The sequence below is a fragment of the Coturnix japonica genome, chromosome 28 (genome assembly GCF_054131305.1).
Source record: "Coturnix japonica strain WE chromosome 28, WE-NBRP24, whole genome shotgun sequence".
Classification (NCBI taxonomy): Eukaryota; Metazoa; Chordata; class Aves; order Galliformes; family Phasianidae; genus Coturnix; species Coturnix japonica.
In genome coordinates this window covers 6332310-6352159 of record NC_140690.1, presented here as the reverse complement: position 1 = coordinate 6352159, position 19850 = coordinate 6332310, and the positions used below count along the sequence as shown (strand labels likewise).

The 19850-nt window shown below is 46.3% G+C and overlaps 1 protein-coding gene across 1 annotated transcript; it reads left to right on the top strand.

Annotated features, from left to right (window-relative positions):
• Window positions 1–767: 767 nt before the first annotated feature.
• Window positions 768–17967, top strand: LOC146756197 (obscurin-like protein 1). Its single transcript, XM_085524822.1, has 4 exons — window positions 768–798; window positions 10884–11159; window positions 12031–12253; window positions 17958–17967. Exons 1-4 carry the CDS (start codon window positions 768–770, stop codon window positions 17965–17967), a joined length of 540 nt encoding a protein of 179 aa, XP_085380948.1.
• Window positions 17968–19850: the final 1883 nt, after the last annotated feature.

Genomic DNA, 19850 nt, shown 5'->3' with positions numbered 1-19850 from the left:
TTATTCTTTGATACTCTCAGTCCTTGTTTCCCCAGGAAGTTTAGCAGTTCATTTGTGGCTCTTTTAACTCCCACTTTCTCTGACCCTGACAACACGAGGTCACCTACATCTTGTAGGAGTAATGCTCCCTCTGGTGGCCGAAAATGTTCTAATATTTGTTCCAAGGTTTGCCCGAACCAATTGGGTGACTCTGTGAACCCCTGGGCTAGAACTGTCCACCAATACTGTTGTTTCCGCCCACGATCAGGATCTTCCCACTCAAAGGCAAATATGTCTCTGCTTTCAGATCCAATGGACAAGACCAAAAGGGCATCCTTTCAATCTATAACACTGAACTGCCTGTTCCCATTTGGGATTTTGTTCATCAAGGTATATGGGTTTGGAGCCACTATATTTTGTACTATGTCATTAATTTTTCTCAAATCTTGCACTAATCAGTAGGAACCATCAAGTTTTTTTAACTGGCAAAATGGGGGTATTGAAAGGTGACAGCCATGTTCCAGCAACCCATCCCTTAGTAATCACTGTATTACAGGTTTAAGACCAATACGTCCCTCAAATTGATGTGGATATTGTCTCTGTCTTATGACTTCATATTTTGCTTGCATTTTTATGTTCAAAGGGGTTATTTTTCATCCCCCTCTATTTCCTTCTTTGACCCAAACCACAGGGTCTATCCCTCTCTCATCTGCCTCAGTTAATATATTTATTGATACAGTAATTCCATCTTGACACAGTGTTGTTTATATTCCTGGTTTCATCATGAGATGTCTCCCCAGCAAGGTATTCCTGCATCAGGTACGTAGAATACAGGGTCTGGCAAATGACACCTGGAAGGAGGTACAGGCAGGAGGCCCAGCACCCTGCAACCTCCAGGTGAGGGAGAGCAGCCAAGGATTCCTTTGGGACCTGCAGGTTCACTGTGTGCAGCATTACATGCAGGAGCATCTGAGTATAGAGATGATGGCAGAGGTACAGAGCTAAGCATCACAAAGAGGGAGAGTTGCTCATCTTGTTTCCCACGGTAAGACAGGAACTAGGAGCCACGAGGAAAATGTGGCCGCATTCTGCTTTCCTCTTCTGTCCCACACCAGCCCCGTCAGAGGGGACGAACAGCCACGCTTCCACTGAGACGTTCCTCTTCATGCACAAATGAGCGTGCACGGAGCTGTGGGCAGTGCTGGGGCTGCACACACGTGGGTGTGCACAGGTGTGTCCATGCACTGCAGAGATTTGTGCACGCATGTGGGAGGGTGTGCAAGGACGAGGTGGTACGTGTGTGTGTGTGTGTGTGTGTGTGTGCAGGGACGAGGTGGTATGTGTGTGTGTGTGTGTGTGTGTGTGTGTGTGCAGGGATGGGGTGGTACGTGTGTGTGTGTGTGTGTGTGTGTGTGTGTGTGCAGGGATGGGGTGGTACATGTGTGTGTGTGTGTGTGTGTGTGTGTGTGTGTGTGCAGGGATGGGGTGGTACGTGTGTGTGTGTGTGTGTGTGTGCAGGGATGGGGTGGTGGCCATTTGCACGAGCACAGAGGTGTGCAAAGCGGTGGGCGATTGCTCCGTTGAAGCAAGAAGCAAGCGTGACAGTGCTCCAGTTGTAAGGAAGTGCATTGCTGGAACAGGGCAGAGCTGAGCCTGCAACTGCAGCCTCCTTTGCACAGCCCAGCTCTCAGAGGGTGAGACAGTTGTGCTTCCTGAGCAGCTCAGGGACGTTGTGGACAGAAGCAGCCGAGTCCAAAGTTCCTGGTGTGAAGTGCTCCGAACATCGGGCTCTCTGGGCGAGCTCCCGGCTGACAGCACTGCTCCCCTCTGCCCTCGCCCGGGCCTGCTGGGAGCTGCAGGGCCTGCTGGGAGCTGCAGGCCCCGCAGGAACTACCACTCCCAGGATGCTGTGCGGCAGCACCAGGCGCCGCCATGACAGTGCTGTGTGCAGTGCTGTGCAGGGCTGGGCCTGTGGGCTCAGGGCACCGGGTGCTCCTTCCCTGAGCCTGCCAGGAGGTAAGGCACCGTGAGGGTGGTTTGGGGGAGACCAAAAGACGTAGAGAGGACGTAGGTGGGACATGGAGGTGAGATAGATGGGGCATGAACTGGATCTAGAGAGAGGGGTGAGAAGGCAAGGTGGATATCCGACAGGTGGGGACAGGGGCCTGTACAGGTCAAGGGCCAAGTCCAGCTCTGCAAGCACAGCAACATGTCGGGGACGCCGGGCTGCGGCTGGGGATGGAGCAGAGCAAGATGGAGAAAGGGGGGAACATTCAGGGAGCGAAGAAATCTCCAAGTGGGGCTTTCTCCATAGCTCAGCCTGCAGCGCAGCCACACGACCTAGGCAGGCCTCGGACTGGGATCCTGCTGCTGGGTGCTGCAGGGTGCAGCCTGGCTCAGTCCTCTCTGCACCTGGGGACTGATGGCTGTGTCTGGGATGGCAGTGAGCCTCCTCCACTCCAGGCTGAGCCACTCAGCTCTCCCAGAATTCCCGTCCATCCCCCTTTCTCATCCCTCCATTCCCACGCAGAACTGACTGAGGAGGGGAGGGATGGGTCCAATGGCGGTGGCAGATCTGGGACACTGCCCTTTCTGCTGCCCTTTCACGTTGCCCTGAAGGTGGGCCCAGGGGCCTGGGGAGGTGGGCTTTGTAACTGAAGGAACGGCCGCAGGCAGGCAGAAATATGGCAAAGACATGTAATCATTGAACGTAGCAAACAGTCAAGAAATGACAGTATTCCCAACCATTTCCCACCCTAACAATCCTTTCTGATCCCACCCCCTCAAACTCCCTCCCCCAGTCAACTTCCCTCCCTCTGCCAAAAACCTCCCAGCCCCCTGTTGTAATCCAAGAAGAATGGCAGCAGCCATGGATCAAGAGAAGGACTTGACAGAGCAGCAGCTGTGGAGCAGGATAAACAGCAAACCGTGTTGGTGGTGGATGCGACAGGCAGTGCCAGCAGGGCATCCCCTGCTTCAAAGTGCACCTTTCCTCTCTCACCCACCACACATTCTCTCCTGCATTCAGGGTCTGAGGGATTTCTTCCAGTTGTACTCCATATCCGCGTGGCCAGTGCGTGATACAGAGCCCAAGTGGAACACCTGCTTGGAAAATGAAATCAACTCTCCCATTCAGTTCTATGAGCGTGCGCCTTCCTCTCAAGTGATGCGTGGTCATATTTGAAAAATCCAAATTAGTTGGATATAAGAGAGGTAATAGCATCATAACCGAGCATGACTAATACATTCAATGATTATTGCCGCAGATTCCAGCACCATCCTGTACGCCATGTTCACACCATTTTCTATGAGCTGGATGAGTCTGTTGTTGGCATTTTAATACCATTTACCAGGCAGGCAATATGGAGTATTTGGCTCTCTCTACAGTCATGAATATTTGAGTATCTTCAACATGTGTCTCATTGCTTCCATTTCAGGCTGCCCAGAGAAGCTGTGGATGCCTGTCCTTGGTGTTGAAGGTGAGGTTGGATGGGTGATGGGCAGCCTGAGCTGGTTAGTGGGCAGCCAGCCCATGGCAGAGTGTTTAGAACTGAATGATCTTGAAGGTTTCTTCCAACCCAAGCCCTCCCATGATCCGATGATTCTGTGATTTCATTCAGGTTTATTAAGATGAGATGAGTTCTCCTAAATGCGCTGTTCTCCATATGAGTCTGGCTGCAGCTCTCTTAGACCCCACTGAAGGGCTGAGTGCCACTGGGAAAGGATCTCTGTGTGGAGATTGCTTCTACTAGAGGTAGTTCTATCAGACTGTTCTATAGAGCTGTGCAGGGGCTGTAAAAGGAGCTGAGGGGGACTGTAGGGGGGATATGGGGCTGTGGTGGGCCATAGGAGGACTAGGGGCTCTAGGGGGCTGTGAGGGTGTGTAGGGGTTGTGGGGAGCTATTGGAGGATATGGGCAGGTATGGGGCTTTAAGGGGTGGTGTATGGAGAGATAGAGGTTTGTGGGGGCCTTAGGGTGATATGGGGCTACTGGGGGCTGTCGGGGGCAAATATGGGGAGGAATATGGAGTTGTAGCAGATTGTGGGGGTGTAGGTGTGGTATATATATGTACATCTATGGGAATATACATATGAAAAAGATAGATCCATGTGTATTCTGGGCTGCACTGAAAAAGGGGTGGCCAGCAGGAGAGGGAGGTGATTGTCCCCTCCTGCTCAGCTCTTGTGAGGCCCTATTTGCAGCACTGTGTCCAGGCCTGGGAAGGATGTGGAGCTGTTGGGGTGGGTCCAAAGGAGGGCCACTGTGATGATCATAGGGAAATTTGGGTGAAGCTGCCTGATTTTATGAAGCTATTCCTGTTATTTTCTTGGTGCTGTGTTTCCCAAATGAGTGGTTTCTGGCTGTGCTGCAGCACCAGTCTGCATGTGAACATCAACTCTATTCACCATCTGGGAAGATCACGACTTCCCTTCTCCCACCAGCACCACTGAATTACAGTTACTCTAAGGAATCCTTAAAGAAGGGTTTACAGCTGTCGTGTTATCTGAAGTGCTTGGGGCATTCTGATGCTATTAAGCTCTATGTATTAACAAGTTAAAAAAGAAAAGGTAGGCATCTGATTGTTGTGCCAGTTTCTAAGTGATTTGGAAAGCTATAGAACCCAACCACTCCTTCTGTTTGATGGAGGTGACAAAGCTCAGTTTAATTTCTGACTGCTGTTTAAATTCTGGAGCTCAAGCTGGTTCCTGGAGCAGAAAAAGCTCGGAAGCTGTCCCTCCTACAAGCAGGCACCTCTGAGCAAAATATGACATCTCAATTTCTGATGGTAAGGTCAGGAGATCTGATTCCAGCGTCTAGCTTTTGGCTTCATGCTATGTTAGTGGGACCTTTGGCATCCAGCACTGACTAACAGCAACTGACAGGCTGGTAACAGTGCACATCAAAGCAGTTATGTGTCAGGATGGGTCAGGAAAATTGTATGGCATTGAGATTTCCTGTCTTTGCTCTTTGCAGATCTAACTAGCTACTGGAAGAATACTGTACGCCATGTTCACACCATTTTCCATGAGCTGGATGAGTCTGTTGTTGGCATTTTAATGCAATTGACCAGGCAGGCAATATGTATGGAGTATTTGGCTCTCTCTACAGTAATGAATATTTCAGTGTCTTCAACGTGTGGCTCATTGCTTCCATTTCAGGCTGCCCAGAGAAGCTGTGGATGCCTGTCCTTGGTGTTGAAGGCGAGGTTAGATGGGTGATGGGCAGCCTGAGCTGGTTAGTGGGCAGCCAGCCCATGGCAGGGTGTTTAGAACTGGATGATCTTGAAGGTTTCTTCCAACCCAAGCCCTCCCGTGATCCTATGATTCTGTGATTTCATTCAGGTTTATTGAGATGAGATGAGCTCTCCTAAATGCGCTGTTCTCCATATGATTATAATTGGAGTCTAGATGGGTGACTGAAACCAGACTCCAAACTTTTTGATGGCCAAAATGAAATGAAATCAATCCTTGACTGTGTCAGTAGTCTGTAACTAGAGCCCATCAGGTAATTCCCAGCCTCCTGCCTGTATCAGTGGCTGCACATAGTGAAAAAGTCTGATGGGATTTTAACCTCTAAAATGTTCCAAAGCAACCAGAGGGTCAATATATTCACTATGCAAATACCTGCAGGAATAAGCTTGTCATGTATGTCCTCAGGTACCACAGTAGTTAATGGTGGGACTCAGTAGGTCATGCTGAAAGTTGAGTCTGCTGATCTTGAAGGTCTTTTCCAGCCTACATGACCTTCTGCTAATATTTCTGTATTTCTTTCTGTTCAGCTCCCAGAAAACCTCCCACCCAGCCCCCAACTGACCCCGTGGTGAAAAATAAAACAGAAACCTCAGTGACGCTGGCATGGTCCCCTCCGAAGATGCACCGCCCCATTCCAATCAATGGCTACATTGTGGAATGCAAGAAACTAACTGGCTTCACGTGGGTGAGGTGCCACGAGTCTCATGTCCCCGTCCCAGAGTTCACGGTGAGCAATCTGTCTGAAGAGGCTGATGATCAGTTCCGAGTGTCTGCAGTCAATGCGCATGGACAGAGCCCGTCTCTGGAATTCCCAGGGAGCGTGCACCTTGGTAAGCACAAAAACCCCAATGGATATGGTTCAGTGTGTGCTGAGCAGCTGTGTTGGTTCCCTAAAGATGCTTCCTTTGACTTTAAGGATAGGAGTGCATTAACACACCAAAGGCTTTCCTTTATTCCTAGTTCTCCTATCTCATATCAACCTCCAGCTACCACTAAAGTGATACAAGTTCTGTTTCTGTGACAGAGACATGAATATTATTATCTTTTGATATCTCACATGTGCAAGAGGCAGAACTTTCTGTAACAGATCGTAAGCACAGAAGTGCTTCTTCTAGCACTCATGCAAAGGGAGAAGTAGAAATGTCCCTATGATTTAATCTTCCATCTCTAAATGAGATACCAGACTTGCATCTAAAGAGCATTAAGACATCCATGTTGTTCTTCCTCAGGACCAGTCCTGGTTGTGAAATCCCCCCTAACAGCTGGTGAAGCTGTACCTGGAGGGGATGCCATGTTTACTATTGACCTTACAACAATGTGTTGCGGCACTTGGTACCTCAGTGGTAAAGTCTTACAGGAAAGCGAGACCTGGATCATCAAGAGAACCCAAACTACTCACAGCCTAATCATAAAGAACGTCACCAAGAACGATGATGGAGCAGAAGTGAAATTTGTTGCCAAAAATGTTGGTGTCAGCAGCAAGATGAGAGTGAGAGGTATTTGCTTTGATCCTTCTCCTTTCCTCTTACAGTCAAGGCATAGTTGCTGTGATCTGATGATTAGAACTGGGGCTGCAGGCATTCACTGACTGTACCAAATACCTGAAATTGCATCCCATGGACTGACGTGAGTCCTGGTAGTGACCTAAACATGATAGCACTGAGTGTAGGGTAAGCCAATCTACCCAGCTGCTTGGTATGTGAACCAGATTGCTTCATGCCAGCTGATGAATGTCTGCAGTTCACAGCTACTGGCTAGTGCATTCAGTCAGCAGGTTTACCACTGCATCACCATAGAGCAGTACTTTCAGCTCCAGGTTCAGACAGCCTTTCTGATTGCACTGGAATAATTTAGAAGTAGGGGAGCAATCATTCCAATAATATCAATCAGCATTGCATGACCAAATATAACAAATAAACATTCGTGATGGGAGGAGCTGTTTGTCACTGGGTGGAAACCTCTGCAGAAGCATGTTTAGAGCATTATTAATCAGTAGAAGGAGATGTTTGGTTGATTTTTACTTAGTAAATCCGGCAAGAAGACCAAATGAAACATCTTGAATTGCTCAGCACTGACACAATGATGAGTGCAGGAACAGAAGGTGATACTTTTTCAGAGATCTTGCAGCAAACATTGACCACGTTAGCCTGATATCAATTGAAATAACGAGGCCTTTGCTCCTGACAGGTGCTGCAGTGAGATTTACCAAGAAGAGCAAAGATGTAGAAAAGATCTGCGCTCGGCTGCGTGAGGAAGCCAAACTGCAGGCTGAGCTTTCAGACACAGGTGCTACTGTGGAGTGGATGAAGGATGGGAAGGAGCTCAAGGCCAGTGAAAATTATGAAGTGCAAATTGTGGGGAAGAAACACACCCTGAAAATTCACAGCGTCTCTATGGATGATACTGGAAGTTGTCAGTGCATCTGTGAGGGGGATAAAATGCTCTATCAGCTTTCAGTGAAAGGTATGTGACAGTCTGGGCTGTGCTCCTCCTGCCCAGGGCCAGCAGACTGCATTCACCTGACTCCCCATCAGTCCAGCTGTTGTCAGACAGCATCTGGGGTGTTTTCAGTGGCTGTTTTGACTTGAACTGGCCAATCTGATTTGTAGAGCCATTTGATTTCTGTGTTCTGTCCTGTGATTCGTCCCTAAGATATAGAGGAAATCAAGGGAAAGATAGGAAAAAGAGCATCCCAGCCTTCCTGCTCTTCTCTCAGGGTGGCCACGAGAGATGATGTAAACAGCTCTTTTTGTAGCAGTGATCCCAAATGTAGAAGAGACCTGTGAAGAGTCACAGGGATGTTTACTTAGCTGTCATTCCACGGTGGGCTTTTTCTGACACAGATGGAGAGAGAAACTTAACTTTCCCACGCAGGTCTCTGTTTTGCTGCAGGGTGTAGGTCTGATCTCTGAGATCCACACGCTGGGCCTTGATTGCAATAAATGAGAGCCCTTTGTTTGCTCCAGTGGAAGACTTTCCATTTCTGCAGTACCCTCTGCAGATGACACAAATGCAAATGCACCTTCTTCCCAGCAACAATTGCCTTTTTTTTTTTTCCCACTGAGTATGCATGAGGCTCTTTATCATATTCTGCTGGCTTGTCACCCTTGTTGGTCCATGGAGAAACAACAAAGCCCTAGAGTAGTGTATGCACTTTGGCATTGGAGAGCTTACTTAATTGCTTCTTCTCAAAGAACAAACTCCAGAGAGGCATGGAGACAGCTCCAAACAGAATTGAATAATGGGACTAAATTTATGGAGAAAAGAACTTCCTGCCAAGGCTTGTCAGCTAGTCTTAATTTTGCTTTTCTTCTCTCAGTCATGTTAGCATAATATTTCATACTGGCAGGTCTGCCCAAAGAATTAATTGAATTAGCTGATGGACTTTTCCATGTGCTTTGCATTGTAATGTGACTATCAAATGAGTAATCAATGCTGTTATTTTAAAACCTGTGTTGGCAAGCTGTAAGACTAACAACTGCTGTTGGTAGCTTGTTTACTGCAGAATCAGCTTTCGTGTATCTCATAGATAGGGAAGAGACCCTTAAGGGTCAGCTAGTTGGACTCCCTTGCAATGAACAGGGGCACCGCAGCTCCATCAGGTGCTCTGAGCCCTGTCCAGCCTGACTTTGAACATCCTCAGGCTCACCAATCTTATACCCATGCCACACACTCGCAGTATTTCACCATTCAGCATCGCCACTTGTATCTTCTCTTGCAGTAAACCAGAGCTAGCTGGTAAATCATCTGCTGTGCGGGTCAGCTGTGTCTCTCCCATGGGCATCACGTGGCTGCTGGGAGGCTCTGAAGAACTGCAGCCAGAGGTGTGTCACCCGCTGGGCCTCGTGCCCAAAGGAGCCCACAGGAAAGTGTTGTTGCAGTTTGTCATGCACTGCACTGCCATGAGACTTGACGTGCCAGACATCCTCTGACACGTGAGCTCCTGCATCCAGGCAGGACATCTGAGACGTCTCCTTCAGCCTGACGTGGCTGCAGTTTCACACTGGTTTTACTAAGGAAGGAGAAGGCACGTGGATGAAACTCTTTTCCTGCTCTTCCTGGCATTAGCTCATAGTACAAGTAAAGCACTGTCAGGTCAAGCCTGGAGGAGTAATGCTTGTCACTGACATGTTCCTGTTCAGGGTGGAGCTGGAGGGTAAAATAACACAAGAAATTGTCATTGAAATTCAAGATCTGTGAAATTCAGCTGGCTGCATTCACAGAACCTGGCGTTAAGATCTGTTTTCTGTTTTATATCTTGAGCCTATTTTCCATAACCCAGTTTTCATTTATGAACTGAAGCTCTACTGAAAGCCTTTCGCTGTGTATGCTCATGCTGCAGTGCAGCACTTGTGACCTTTAACAGCACATTCACGTTCCTCAGATCACAGGATCCTTAAGGTTGATTAAGACCCTCTAGTCTGACTGCTCACCCATCACCACCGTGATGCTCACCATCAGCTAGCTAAAAACTCAGCAGAGATGATAGATCAAGCACAACACTGGATTTGGTATGGCTAGAGAATCCTAAGATATTGAAGGATTGCTTGCAGGTGGTATTGGCTCAGGTATTCACCCTGCATCCCACCTCCTGTTCTGTTTGGTTGAGAATCATGCATTCTGCAATTTCACTTTGTAATTCAAAGACCCTGGCTTTATCTGTTGAAAAACTGATCTAAAACAAGCCAAGAAGACTCCGTTGGAACTGGTTGATGCAGAACAAAGGCATCCCCAAAGGACAAGTTGCACTGTTTGATGAACATTATTGGATGAGAGCTAAGCTAAGATTTAAAAAGTTCTGGGGCTGTCTCTGAGCATCAAATACAGAGGAAGCCTGCATGATTCCCTGAGAATGGATACCTCCTACTTTGGTGTAGGGTTAAGGGAACACTGGCAGTAACTCCTATCACAAAATGTCACATGGCTCAGACAAAATGCCATCAAGAGGGCTTAATTAGAAGCACCAAATGGTCACAAGATGGTTTAGGGCAGGGAAGTAATCTATCTATGTGATATTGGTTGGTGCTATTAGTTCTTAACAGCTTGACTCTAGAGGGACTGTTCTTCTTTGGTCACCTAGTTTTAAAAGAATACATGGCTCCTGTCTATTACAATCTTTAAGGCATTATTTGTTCACTGATGCCATAAATGTGCCTGGCATAGCAATTGGCCTTGGTATATTCAGTGACTGAAAGCAACAGTTGTTGCTCTAAGAAATGCAGTACTAAGCTAGGTCTGCCTGTAGCTGGCAGCCATCAGCTTGCTCCTCAGGCAGGTTCTGTCTGGATGGAATGAAGGGCATGAAATACTGATGTGCTCATCAAACGCTGCTTGTTAGCTTAGAGACAAGGTGTTGAATAGGTTTGTTCATGTATTGCAAACACGTTACTTAGCTGCCTTCATTTTAGCTTCAGAAGAACATGTGCAGAATACAGAATTGATTAAAAGAAATAAGAACTGTCTGCATAGAACTTACTCTTTCCTTACACAGGAGAATCAAGCACACGTTTGTATGTGAGTACCTCCAGAGGTGAAACTCAATCACCCAAATGTAATGAGCAGAGACATTACAATCAGCTCTAACTGTATCTTCTTGCTGTGCTGAATAAGCCTGAGTCAGAATGTAAACCACTTTCTCTTTTTTTCTTCAGATGAAGCCATTAATTTTGTCAGCAAGTCCAAAACGACTCCAGAAATATCAGTCAGTCCTTCTGAAGACCTGGAGCTGGTGTGTGAGGTGTCAGCTGCAAGCGGAGCTGTCGTATGGAAGAAAGATCAAACAGAGGTGAAGCAGGACCAGAGGACAACCATCATCTCCCGGGGGACGCACCGCAAGCTCATGGCCAAAAATGTGACCCTGAAAGACCAAGGGAGCTACAGCTGTGAAACAAAAGATGACAAAGCAACATTCCAAGTGAAAGTCAGAGGTGAGAAAATGCTTGAAATCCCAGAGATAAAGGAATGCTTCATTTTGTGTGTCTTACATTTGGAGGATCAACTGACAGCCTCTCTGGTGCAAAACACTTTGGCTATAGGACTTTCTTTGTCATCTAGTGTTATAGCTACACTTTTCTACATGTGCTTTTCCATCCAGGAATGAATTACTGCAACAAACAATAGGCAAGGAGGGTAACTTGTGCAGCTCTTGTAGTCAGCTGGTGTCTGCAGGGTTACAGTGTAAGAGCACACCAGGCATGCAAGGAGTGAGAAAAGGGGAGGTGTTTGAAGAGATCTGGTTACAAAATTTTAATGACACAATTAGGTGGAAAATGCCACTAATCAGACTCATAAATGGCCTGGGTTGCAAAGCCCCACAGTGCTCATCCAGTTCCAACCCCCTTCTTCCTATGTGCAGGGTTGCCGAGCAGCAGCCCAGGCTGCCCAGAACCACATCCAGCCTGGCCTTGAATGCCTGCAGGGATGGAGCATCCACAGTCTCCTTGGGCAACCTGTTCTAGAGGGCCATTCCCTTCTGATTTTCTGGAAATGTAGAGAGACATCAGAAGAAAAAAAGAGAAGGGAGGAGGTTCAGCAGTGCATGCAGGTGTTCTAAATCTCATGTCCAAATCTGCTATCAGACTGCAAAATGTTTAGCTTTGTGATATGATGTGATATGATGTGATATGAAATGATATGCTTATCATTTCCCAAGGCAAAATAGAGGGGAAAGTATTTTCCTGTCTTAATGAGGCATCGCGATGCTCCCTGTGAAGGGCAAGTATAGTGAAAACGGGGACCTGGAGTAAGGTCTGCAGCAGACTACAGCAAAACGGTGTGACTGTTGTGATGTCCCTGCAGAGAAAGAAGACGTGTTTACAAACAAGGACAAGGTACAAAAGGAGGTGAAGGCTGTACTGACTCAAAATGCCACGCTGAGCTGCGAGGTGGCCCAGGAGAAGACAGAGGTGAAGTGGTACAAGGAGGGGAAACTGATCACCTCGAGCAAGAAGTTCAAGGCTGAGTCAGAGGGCAAACAGCGTCGGCTGGTGGTGAGCCAGGTGGAGAAGAAAGATGCAGGGGAGTACAGCTGCGAGGCTGCTGGCCAGAAACTCACCTTCAAGATTCATGTAACTGGTAGGAAACACATTTTGGTTGATATTCTTTGATTATTCCATAGTCTGGCTGTGGAAACGTCTGTGTGAATGTGTCCTTTTGATTCTGCCATGAAACTGTTTTGGGGAGGATGAAAAGAAATGCTTACAAACGTGCAGCTAAAATGATTATTTGTTTTTAACAGTGTTTCATCCAGCTCTTCCCCAACGACTACTTTTATAATGAGCTGTCCATAGATGTCCAACTGTGATTTGTACAATGTGCAACACTGCTCTACCAGTTGATATTTCAACAGTAGTAGTTACAGTTCTCTACTGTGGCTGCACTGAGGTTTGGTTGTTGGTGTCCTAAGAACTTTTAGTCAGAGGCATTGCACTTGCCTTTGGCTTGTTGAATCCCATGTTGACGACCATTTGTTCCATGTTCTGTAAATGTAATGACCAGTCATGAATCCATTGATACCTTTCTAATTGTACGTTTCTTATTAGTCTGAGAGTTTAGCATGGAGGCAGATCTCTCACTCCAGCTGCAGTAGAGATTGCTCTGGTGTCAGTATATTTTGCACAAGATCTGGTAAATTTTAACTTAGACTCCAGATAGCCTTGAGCACATCAGCTGCATTCTGAGTGACCATTAGTGAGCTGGCTGATGACGAGGGTTTGTCTTCTGTTTTATTTGTAGCTGCACTCTGCTGGTTTTTGCTCGTAAGTCAGCTTGTTCTCTGTTAACTTTACAGTTCTCGTCTTGTATTCTGAGCTGATCAGGACAGGGAATCTGTTTTCTCCTCTTCTTTCCTATGGCAGTGAACACATTGGAGCTTAATCCTGGTCAAGGTTTGGCATTTGGTCAGCTATGTGGAGGAGCAACTGTACTGGGAGTCTACTGCCTTTCTGCTCACACAGACCTGGTGTCCTTGCAGGGCATAGCTTGCGTTCTGTTCCCTTGTAAAGGTTGCAGTCTTTGCTCTCTCCATCTTAGGGCATTCTGCTCCTTCAGTCCCTGGTGTGCAATACGTCTCTGCTCCTGTAGTAGACAGTTTTGCTGTTTTCTGTGGTGTAGACTCTTAAACCATCAGCTCTTACTACTCCCACACCACGTGGATGTGATTCTGGGGCCTTTGGATCTGTTCCGTGAGTTGTGTAGCTCATGCTTTTGGCTCAGGAAACTGGCAGTTTCAGCAAAGAGTGGATTACAGAAAGGGTAGATTTGGGAGGTATCTGTCAGAGAAAATGAAATATGAATGATGACAGAAAGACTATGGCAACAGCTGGAATCTACCAAGTTAATCCTCAGCAGCCAAAGCCAGCCCACGTCTTATTGCAGAGGTGTAGGGAGAAAACCCAGAAATGTAGTGCTTTTACACTTGAATTTTGCTAGCTGAGGGCTATTATTAGCTGTTTGCCTCAGAAACCAAAGGTTTTCTGTTCTCTTTCAGACCGGATGAGCTCATGGCTGCACAGGGTAATGTAATACCTCCTCCTCTGCCATACGTGGAGAGTGCTTGCCTAGCTACGGTTGCTGTATTTCTTATGTATTTCTCACTGTAACATGATGTGCAAGTCCAGCCCTCACTGCAAAATGATGTGGTGTGAAAGTCAGGATGGATTATGAGTACTCTTGGAGTGGTTGACTCTTTCACTACAGAAATCTTCATCTTACTAGCTTCTCCCAAAGTGCAATGGCTTCCTGAGTCTTAATTTGTCCTCTTACCATTGCACTCAGAAAGATTTTCAGGGTTCCTCTACCCCAGGGTTCCACTGGTAGCACAGAACAATCCCATTTTAAGGACATGTTGAATGTTAGGTGCTCCGTGTTGAGCATTACGGGATGCAGATTAGACCTTCTTGCTTAAAAGAAACAAGTGCTGCACACCTTGGAAACCAATAGAAAACTAGAGTAAAAAGGGCTGATTCTGCCATCTCATTATCTCAGTATTTGTGGTGCACGCTGAAATCCTTATTTGAAGTGGGCCAAAGCTCCATTGCATTTGTGAGAAGTTTTGCATCACCTGGTTGGTCTAGGCCATGTTTGTTGTCTTGCTAATGAGGAAGCCTTCTGATCTTCATCAAATCATTGCGGTTGGAAAAGACCACAAAGATCCCCACATCCAGCCTCAACCCATCCCACCATGCACACTGCCCACGTCCCTCAGTGCCACATCTCCATGGTTATTGAACACTTCCAGGGATGGTGACAACACCACCTCCCTGCAAAGCTGTGCCACCACATCACCATTCCTCTTCAGAAGAAGTTTTTCTTAACATCCAGCTTGAACCTTCCCTGAAAATCATCAGTCAAAACAGGGGCTGTTGAAGATGGGCGGAGAGAATGATGCTTCTGCAGTCAATACAAGCAGGGAGGTCAAATGTAGAGTGTATCAACTGCATTCTTGCATTGGCTTGCTGCCCTGCTCCCTCGCCTTCAGTGGACTGCAGTGCTGGTGGTAGAGCTGTGGTGTGAATCCTGGGATTGCACGTACTGCAACGGTCAGCAGCACAGGAACTTGAGCTGAACTTACCCTCCTGGGCAGCTGCTGCCACTCAGAATTCAGACAGCATGCAGAGGAGAAAGTCATGAAGGAAGGGAAAGGGATGGCAGCAGAAGGCTTCACAGAGTGACAGTAGGGAGGAAGGAGATAGGGGACAGGTCATGGAAGGGTTTGCCATGACTGCTGGGGAGCAGGAGCCTTCCCGGTCACCTGAGCTGGGTATGCCTGAATATGCTTGCATGAATGATCTGAATGAGTGGTCTTCCATGTCTCCACTGCAAATAAAAGGCAATGTCAATCCCCCTCACACCTGCTAGTCCTGCATTCATGCTTGGAGCCTCTGTCTTGGTATCAGCATCAGGTCCCTGGGATCTTTCCTGGGACCCAAACAAGCATAGGAAGCTTATTCAAAATTGCTCTGCTGTTAGAAGCTGGCTAGCACTAGAGAAGTCCATGATGTAAGTGCGTCAGAAATATTCTGCACTTCTACAGCCTTTTGTAGGGCAAACCATGGAATAGAAATGGAAGCCCATTTATTTAGGGTTTATCTGTTCTCCCACGCCTCAAATAGGAACTAGCATGAACGCTCTCAGCAACCAGTTGTTGGTAAAAGGAGAATCAGATAAAACAGTCATTAAAGTAATCAATAAAAGATTCAATGTATCAATCGATCCACTTAGCAAAGTGATTAACTGAATCACCTTAACTGAAGTGTGTATGCCTAACTAATTACACTTGCTATCTTTCTGATGCTAACTCCATTTGTTGACACAAAGGGTAAGGTGGGCTTTAAACACTTTCTTCTATATGTGTTAGGTATTAAGAGGAGATGACCTCAGCCAGTTCTCTGAAGAATCAGGGGTTGCTGAGAGTAGAAAACCATGATTTATGCATAAAACCGAGCTACAAAACCTAATGTAGGCGAAATATTCACCATATTAAGGGCTATATAATTACCATAGGGTAGAGTCAAAAGATGGTTTTCTGCTCTTAAATTTCTATGGTTTCCTGATCTTGAGGTCTTCATAATTGAGCTGTATTTGGCTGATCTCCAGTGCAGAGTGGAGCAATATCAAAAAGACATACAGATGAAGATCTGTCATTGTCTTCATTAGAAGAAATCTGAAAATTAGGAGTTCCAGCTGATAGTAAAGACTACCCAGAGGGATGGGATGACCATAGGGACTGAGCTGAGATGCATTATAATGTGTGATAAACACTGTAAAGCAGTGTTGCTCCAGGAAATGGTCCAATACAACATAGAAGCAACTTTTAATGTCTTCCAGTCACAAGTTGCTCATATCTAATGTATATTTTACCCAATGTTTTCCAGTTCCAGAAGCAGAGGATGCCTTTATCAACAAGCAGAAGGTGCAGAAGGAGGTGAAGGCTGCACCAACAGAAAATGCCACGCTGAGCTGCGAGGTGGCCCAGGAGAAGACGGAGGTGAAGTGGTACAAGGAGGGGAAACTGATCACCTCGAGCAAGAAGTTCAGGGTGGAGTCAGAGGGCAAACAGCGTCGGCTGGTGGTGAGCCAGGTGGAGAAGAAAGATGCAGGGGAGTACAGCTGCGAGGCTGCTGGCCAGAGACTCACCTTCAAGATTCATGTCACAGGTAAGACAGGTGTTGTATGAAATACAGCAGAGAACAGTAAATTAAAATCTAGTTTCCATTATACAGTGATCCAGGTGCAGTAGTCTGTGCTGAGGTTTTTTCCCTATACTTGACTGCCTGGGTTTGTAGAAAGTATTTGGTTTTAGTATGGCACAAAGACCTATTTCAGTCTGTAGAATAATAATTACTGATATATGTACAATGGAAGCAATATTCAAGATATTATTCAAATCTCTCCTGTGCCTGAGATCCCAAACTGTAATTCTTGTTCACCTAAACATTTGACTAAGATAAGTATGTGCAGTGAGGCTGGAGTGCATGTTCTACGTGCAGCCTTTCGTGGCAGGAGAAGCAGGAACTTCTCCTAGTAGTACACTGCCTTTTTACTATGCCTTTATGTTGGAGGCTGCATCTGGATAGGTGAGTCTGCTACTCACAGTAAGAGACCTGGTAGAGCTGACTATTGCCAGAGCTCAAAGTAAGATAGATATCTGCAAATCACACACAAAGAACAAAGGACTGCGTTGGTGAGCATATTTCCTTTGTGCCTTTGACAGTCACAGTTGTGGCAATGGTAGAGGCCATGAGGAGTCTGTTCAGGAAGCCAGGAGTACTGTTCTGGGTCATGAAAAGGCAGCCAGTGGTTTGACTATCACATGTTTATGTGTTTTGATGTTTCACAGTGGGTCTTAAGTAAAAGGAACTCAGGTTTTGGTTGCCTGCAGGACAGATGTTCTTTTGGGTTCAATATGTTTGCATAGTGACTTGCAACCATGGGACTGGTGTTCAAGGACCCTCTTGGTTCCTTCAGTTCCTAGGTTCTTTCTTGCCTAGATTGGACACTTTGTTTCAACAGAAGAGCTGATATTCTCTAGTGAAGGCTATTAGTTTGGGCACAAGTGGTAACCTAAACCTGTTCCAACCTGTACATACAAACCTGCAAGTTGGTCTCATTTCAGTCCCTCAGTCAATACTTTTTCTTTTCTTCCCTCAGAGCCAAAACCTGTGTTTATAAACCAGGAGAAGGTGCAGAAAGAGGTGAGTGCTGCCCTGGCAGCAAGTGCCTCCCTCAGCTGTGAAGTAGCACAGGATCCAACCAAAGTAAAATGGTACAAGGATGGAAGACTGCTTGCCTCCTCCAGAAAGTTCAGAATGGAATCTGCGGGCAAAACACAGTGTCTGGTTGTGGAGCAGCTGGAGAAGAAAGATGCTGGAGAATACATCTGCGAGGCTGCTGGCCAGAAGATGACCTTCAAGTTGGAAACAACTGGTGAGCATTGGCTTTGGGAGCACTAAGCAGCTGTTTATGTGGCTTAGAGGAAGACTGGCTGTCTTCTACCCTGTGGGCATGGAACAGCCACAGTTCCCCCTGGAACAATATCAATGACCCACACCACAAGTTGGATTCTCCTTTTTAATGTAGTGGTAGCGAGCTGAAAACCTGGCTGTGGAATACTTCTGACTAAGGAACTTCTACTTTAATTTCTAGGTGCACTGAATTACCCTCTAAAGTATCTTTCTGAATATATAAGCAACCACGGGTGACTATGATCCTGATTTATATCTCAGTTCAGGATAACTGTTTCAGTTAGGTTAGATGAATAGCTCCAGAGAAGATAGGGAAATACAGCAGTTCACTGATACCACGTGTCAGAAGAATGCAGCTCAGTGCTGGGCAGTTTGCTGCTTCATTCCCTCTTACAAGTTGCACCCAAGGCTGGAAAAGACCACTGAGATAGCTGAGTCCAACCCCTGCCCACCCTCACTGGACTTACTAATCACGTCCCCAGTGCCACATACCCGTGGGTCTTGAGCACCTCCAGTGACTGCGGTATATCAGCGTGGTTGCTTCAGTTGTGTGAGTTTTCAGACACTGGCTGTTGTTCTAGCGAGACAAAAAAACAAAACTGATGGAACAGTGTCTATACAGGAAGCAACTGGCTGTCCTGATGGCTGCCAACAGTTTTGCACAAGGTGTGTCATGCAAGCTTGCATGAGTCTGGTTTAAAAACTTGCTGTTCTGATGGAAGGAGAGGATGTTGGTACAGGATAACTGTGGGATTTGTGCTCTCCCGACACCCAGTAGCAATCACAGCTTATTGTTGCTATAGAAAACAGCTTCTCTGTAGACAAACTAAGTTAGTTCCAATAAGTGGCTGAAGCCCTAAGTGATCCAAGGTGAAGCATGATCCAAACTGGAATTTAGCTAATTGTAGTAGGGAATCCAAGATGAGTTATTTAAAATATGAGTCCTCCATCTAAAACAGCATTGAACTCTTACCCTGGTTTATGATAGAAGTGAGAGTTTAACAGCAGAAGTCTGAAGTTATGCTCCATATTTCTCATCACTGAAGAGAATATTTGAATATATGAATTCCTTTGGCTATGTTAGAGCTCATAATGCGGTCAGCTGATGTTCTTTAAATGCTTGGAGTCTAGCAATGTGGGGAAGTGGACTGCTATTTGCTGTTGAGCTTTAGGCTGAGAAGCCTGATTTTAGAGGACCATAGACTTCCCCTTTCCCTTCCCCTCTCCTCCCCTTCTCCCTGGACTGATCCCGCATGGTTTGAGAATGAGTTCAGAGCAAGGTAAATGAGGAATAGCCATGTGAAAACCTGTTGTTTTAGTGCACTATAAAAGACACTTAGTCAAAAGACAAGTGTGTGTTCCAAGCTTAAGATTACAGGAGATCCTAGAAACAACTCAGCTGCTCAAACCTGTAGTCTGGCTGAATATTTTATTGTCAGTTATGGTCAGGAGGAGATGCTTGAGTAAGACAAATAAAAGGTCATGGGTAACTTGGTCCTTCTTGTGATATACTTCTAGGCTTTCATCAGGGAAAAGCTTAATTAGTCCAAATCATTCATCGGGGAGGCTCACTGTGACAGGTACTGGTTGGTGCAAGGTGTCATTATCTGCTCCTGTCCCAGATTACTTTAACAGCAGAACCAGCTTCCCTTCCAGCTGCAAAGAATATTTTGCACTGGGCCATTACCACCAGAGTATCCCTCAAATATCAAGAGGATTTTTGGAACGTTATTGTCCCTAGCACAAGTAATGATAATGTGCTCAAAACAATAGTTTTTTTTGTTGTTAATTACAAGTTCTAGTAAGCATGGAGAGTAGGCACTGCCTTTCATTATTCCTTACGCCAGATGCTCCTAGAGACCTCATTCCCAACTAAATCCACATCCTTCTTTCTCCTTCTCAGAATTGCCTGTGAAAATCAGCAAACCATTGGCAGACATTAGCGTCACTCAGAAGGACAAGGTCACATTTGAGTGTGAGCTGTCCAGGCCCAAGGTGGACGTCAAGTGGTTCAAGGTATGGCATGTAATGGTATTTTCCTTTCTGACTTCTCTGGAAATGAATGAGAGCCTTTAATTTCACTTCCAAGGGATGCGAGTCTGAGCTTTTGCTTGATAGCTTTTGCATTGCTCTCTTTTCTTAGTGCTCTTTTAC

Bases quoted from the DNA above. Each gene is read 5' to 3' on its own strand.
- LOC146756197 (XM_085524822.1), top strand. From the start codon at position 768: ATGTCTCCCCAGCAAGGTATTCCTGCATCAG. The intron at 799-10,883 runs GTACGTAGAATA...TTTTTTCTTCAG, and splicing joins GCAAGGTATTCCTGCATCAG to ATGAAGCCATTAATTTTGTC. The intron at 11,160-12,030 runs GTGAGAAAATGC...ATGTCCCTGCAG, and splicing joins ATTCCAAGTGAAAGTCAGAG to AGAAAGAAGACGTGTTTACA.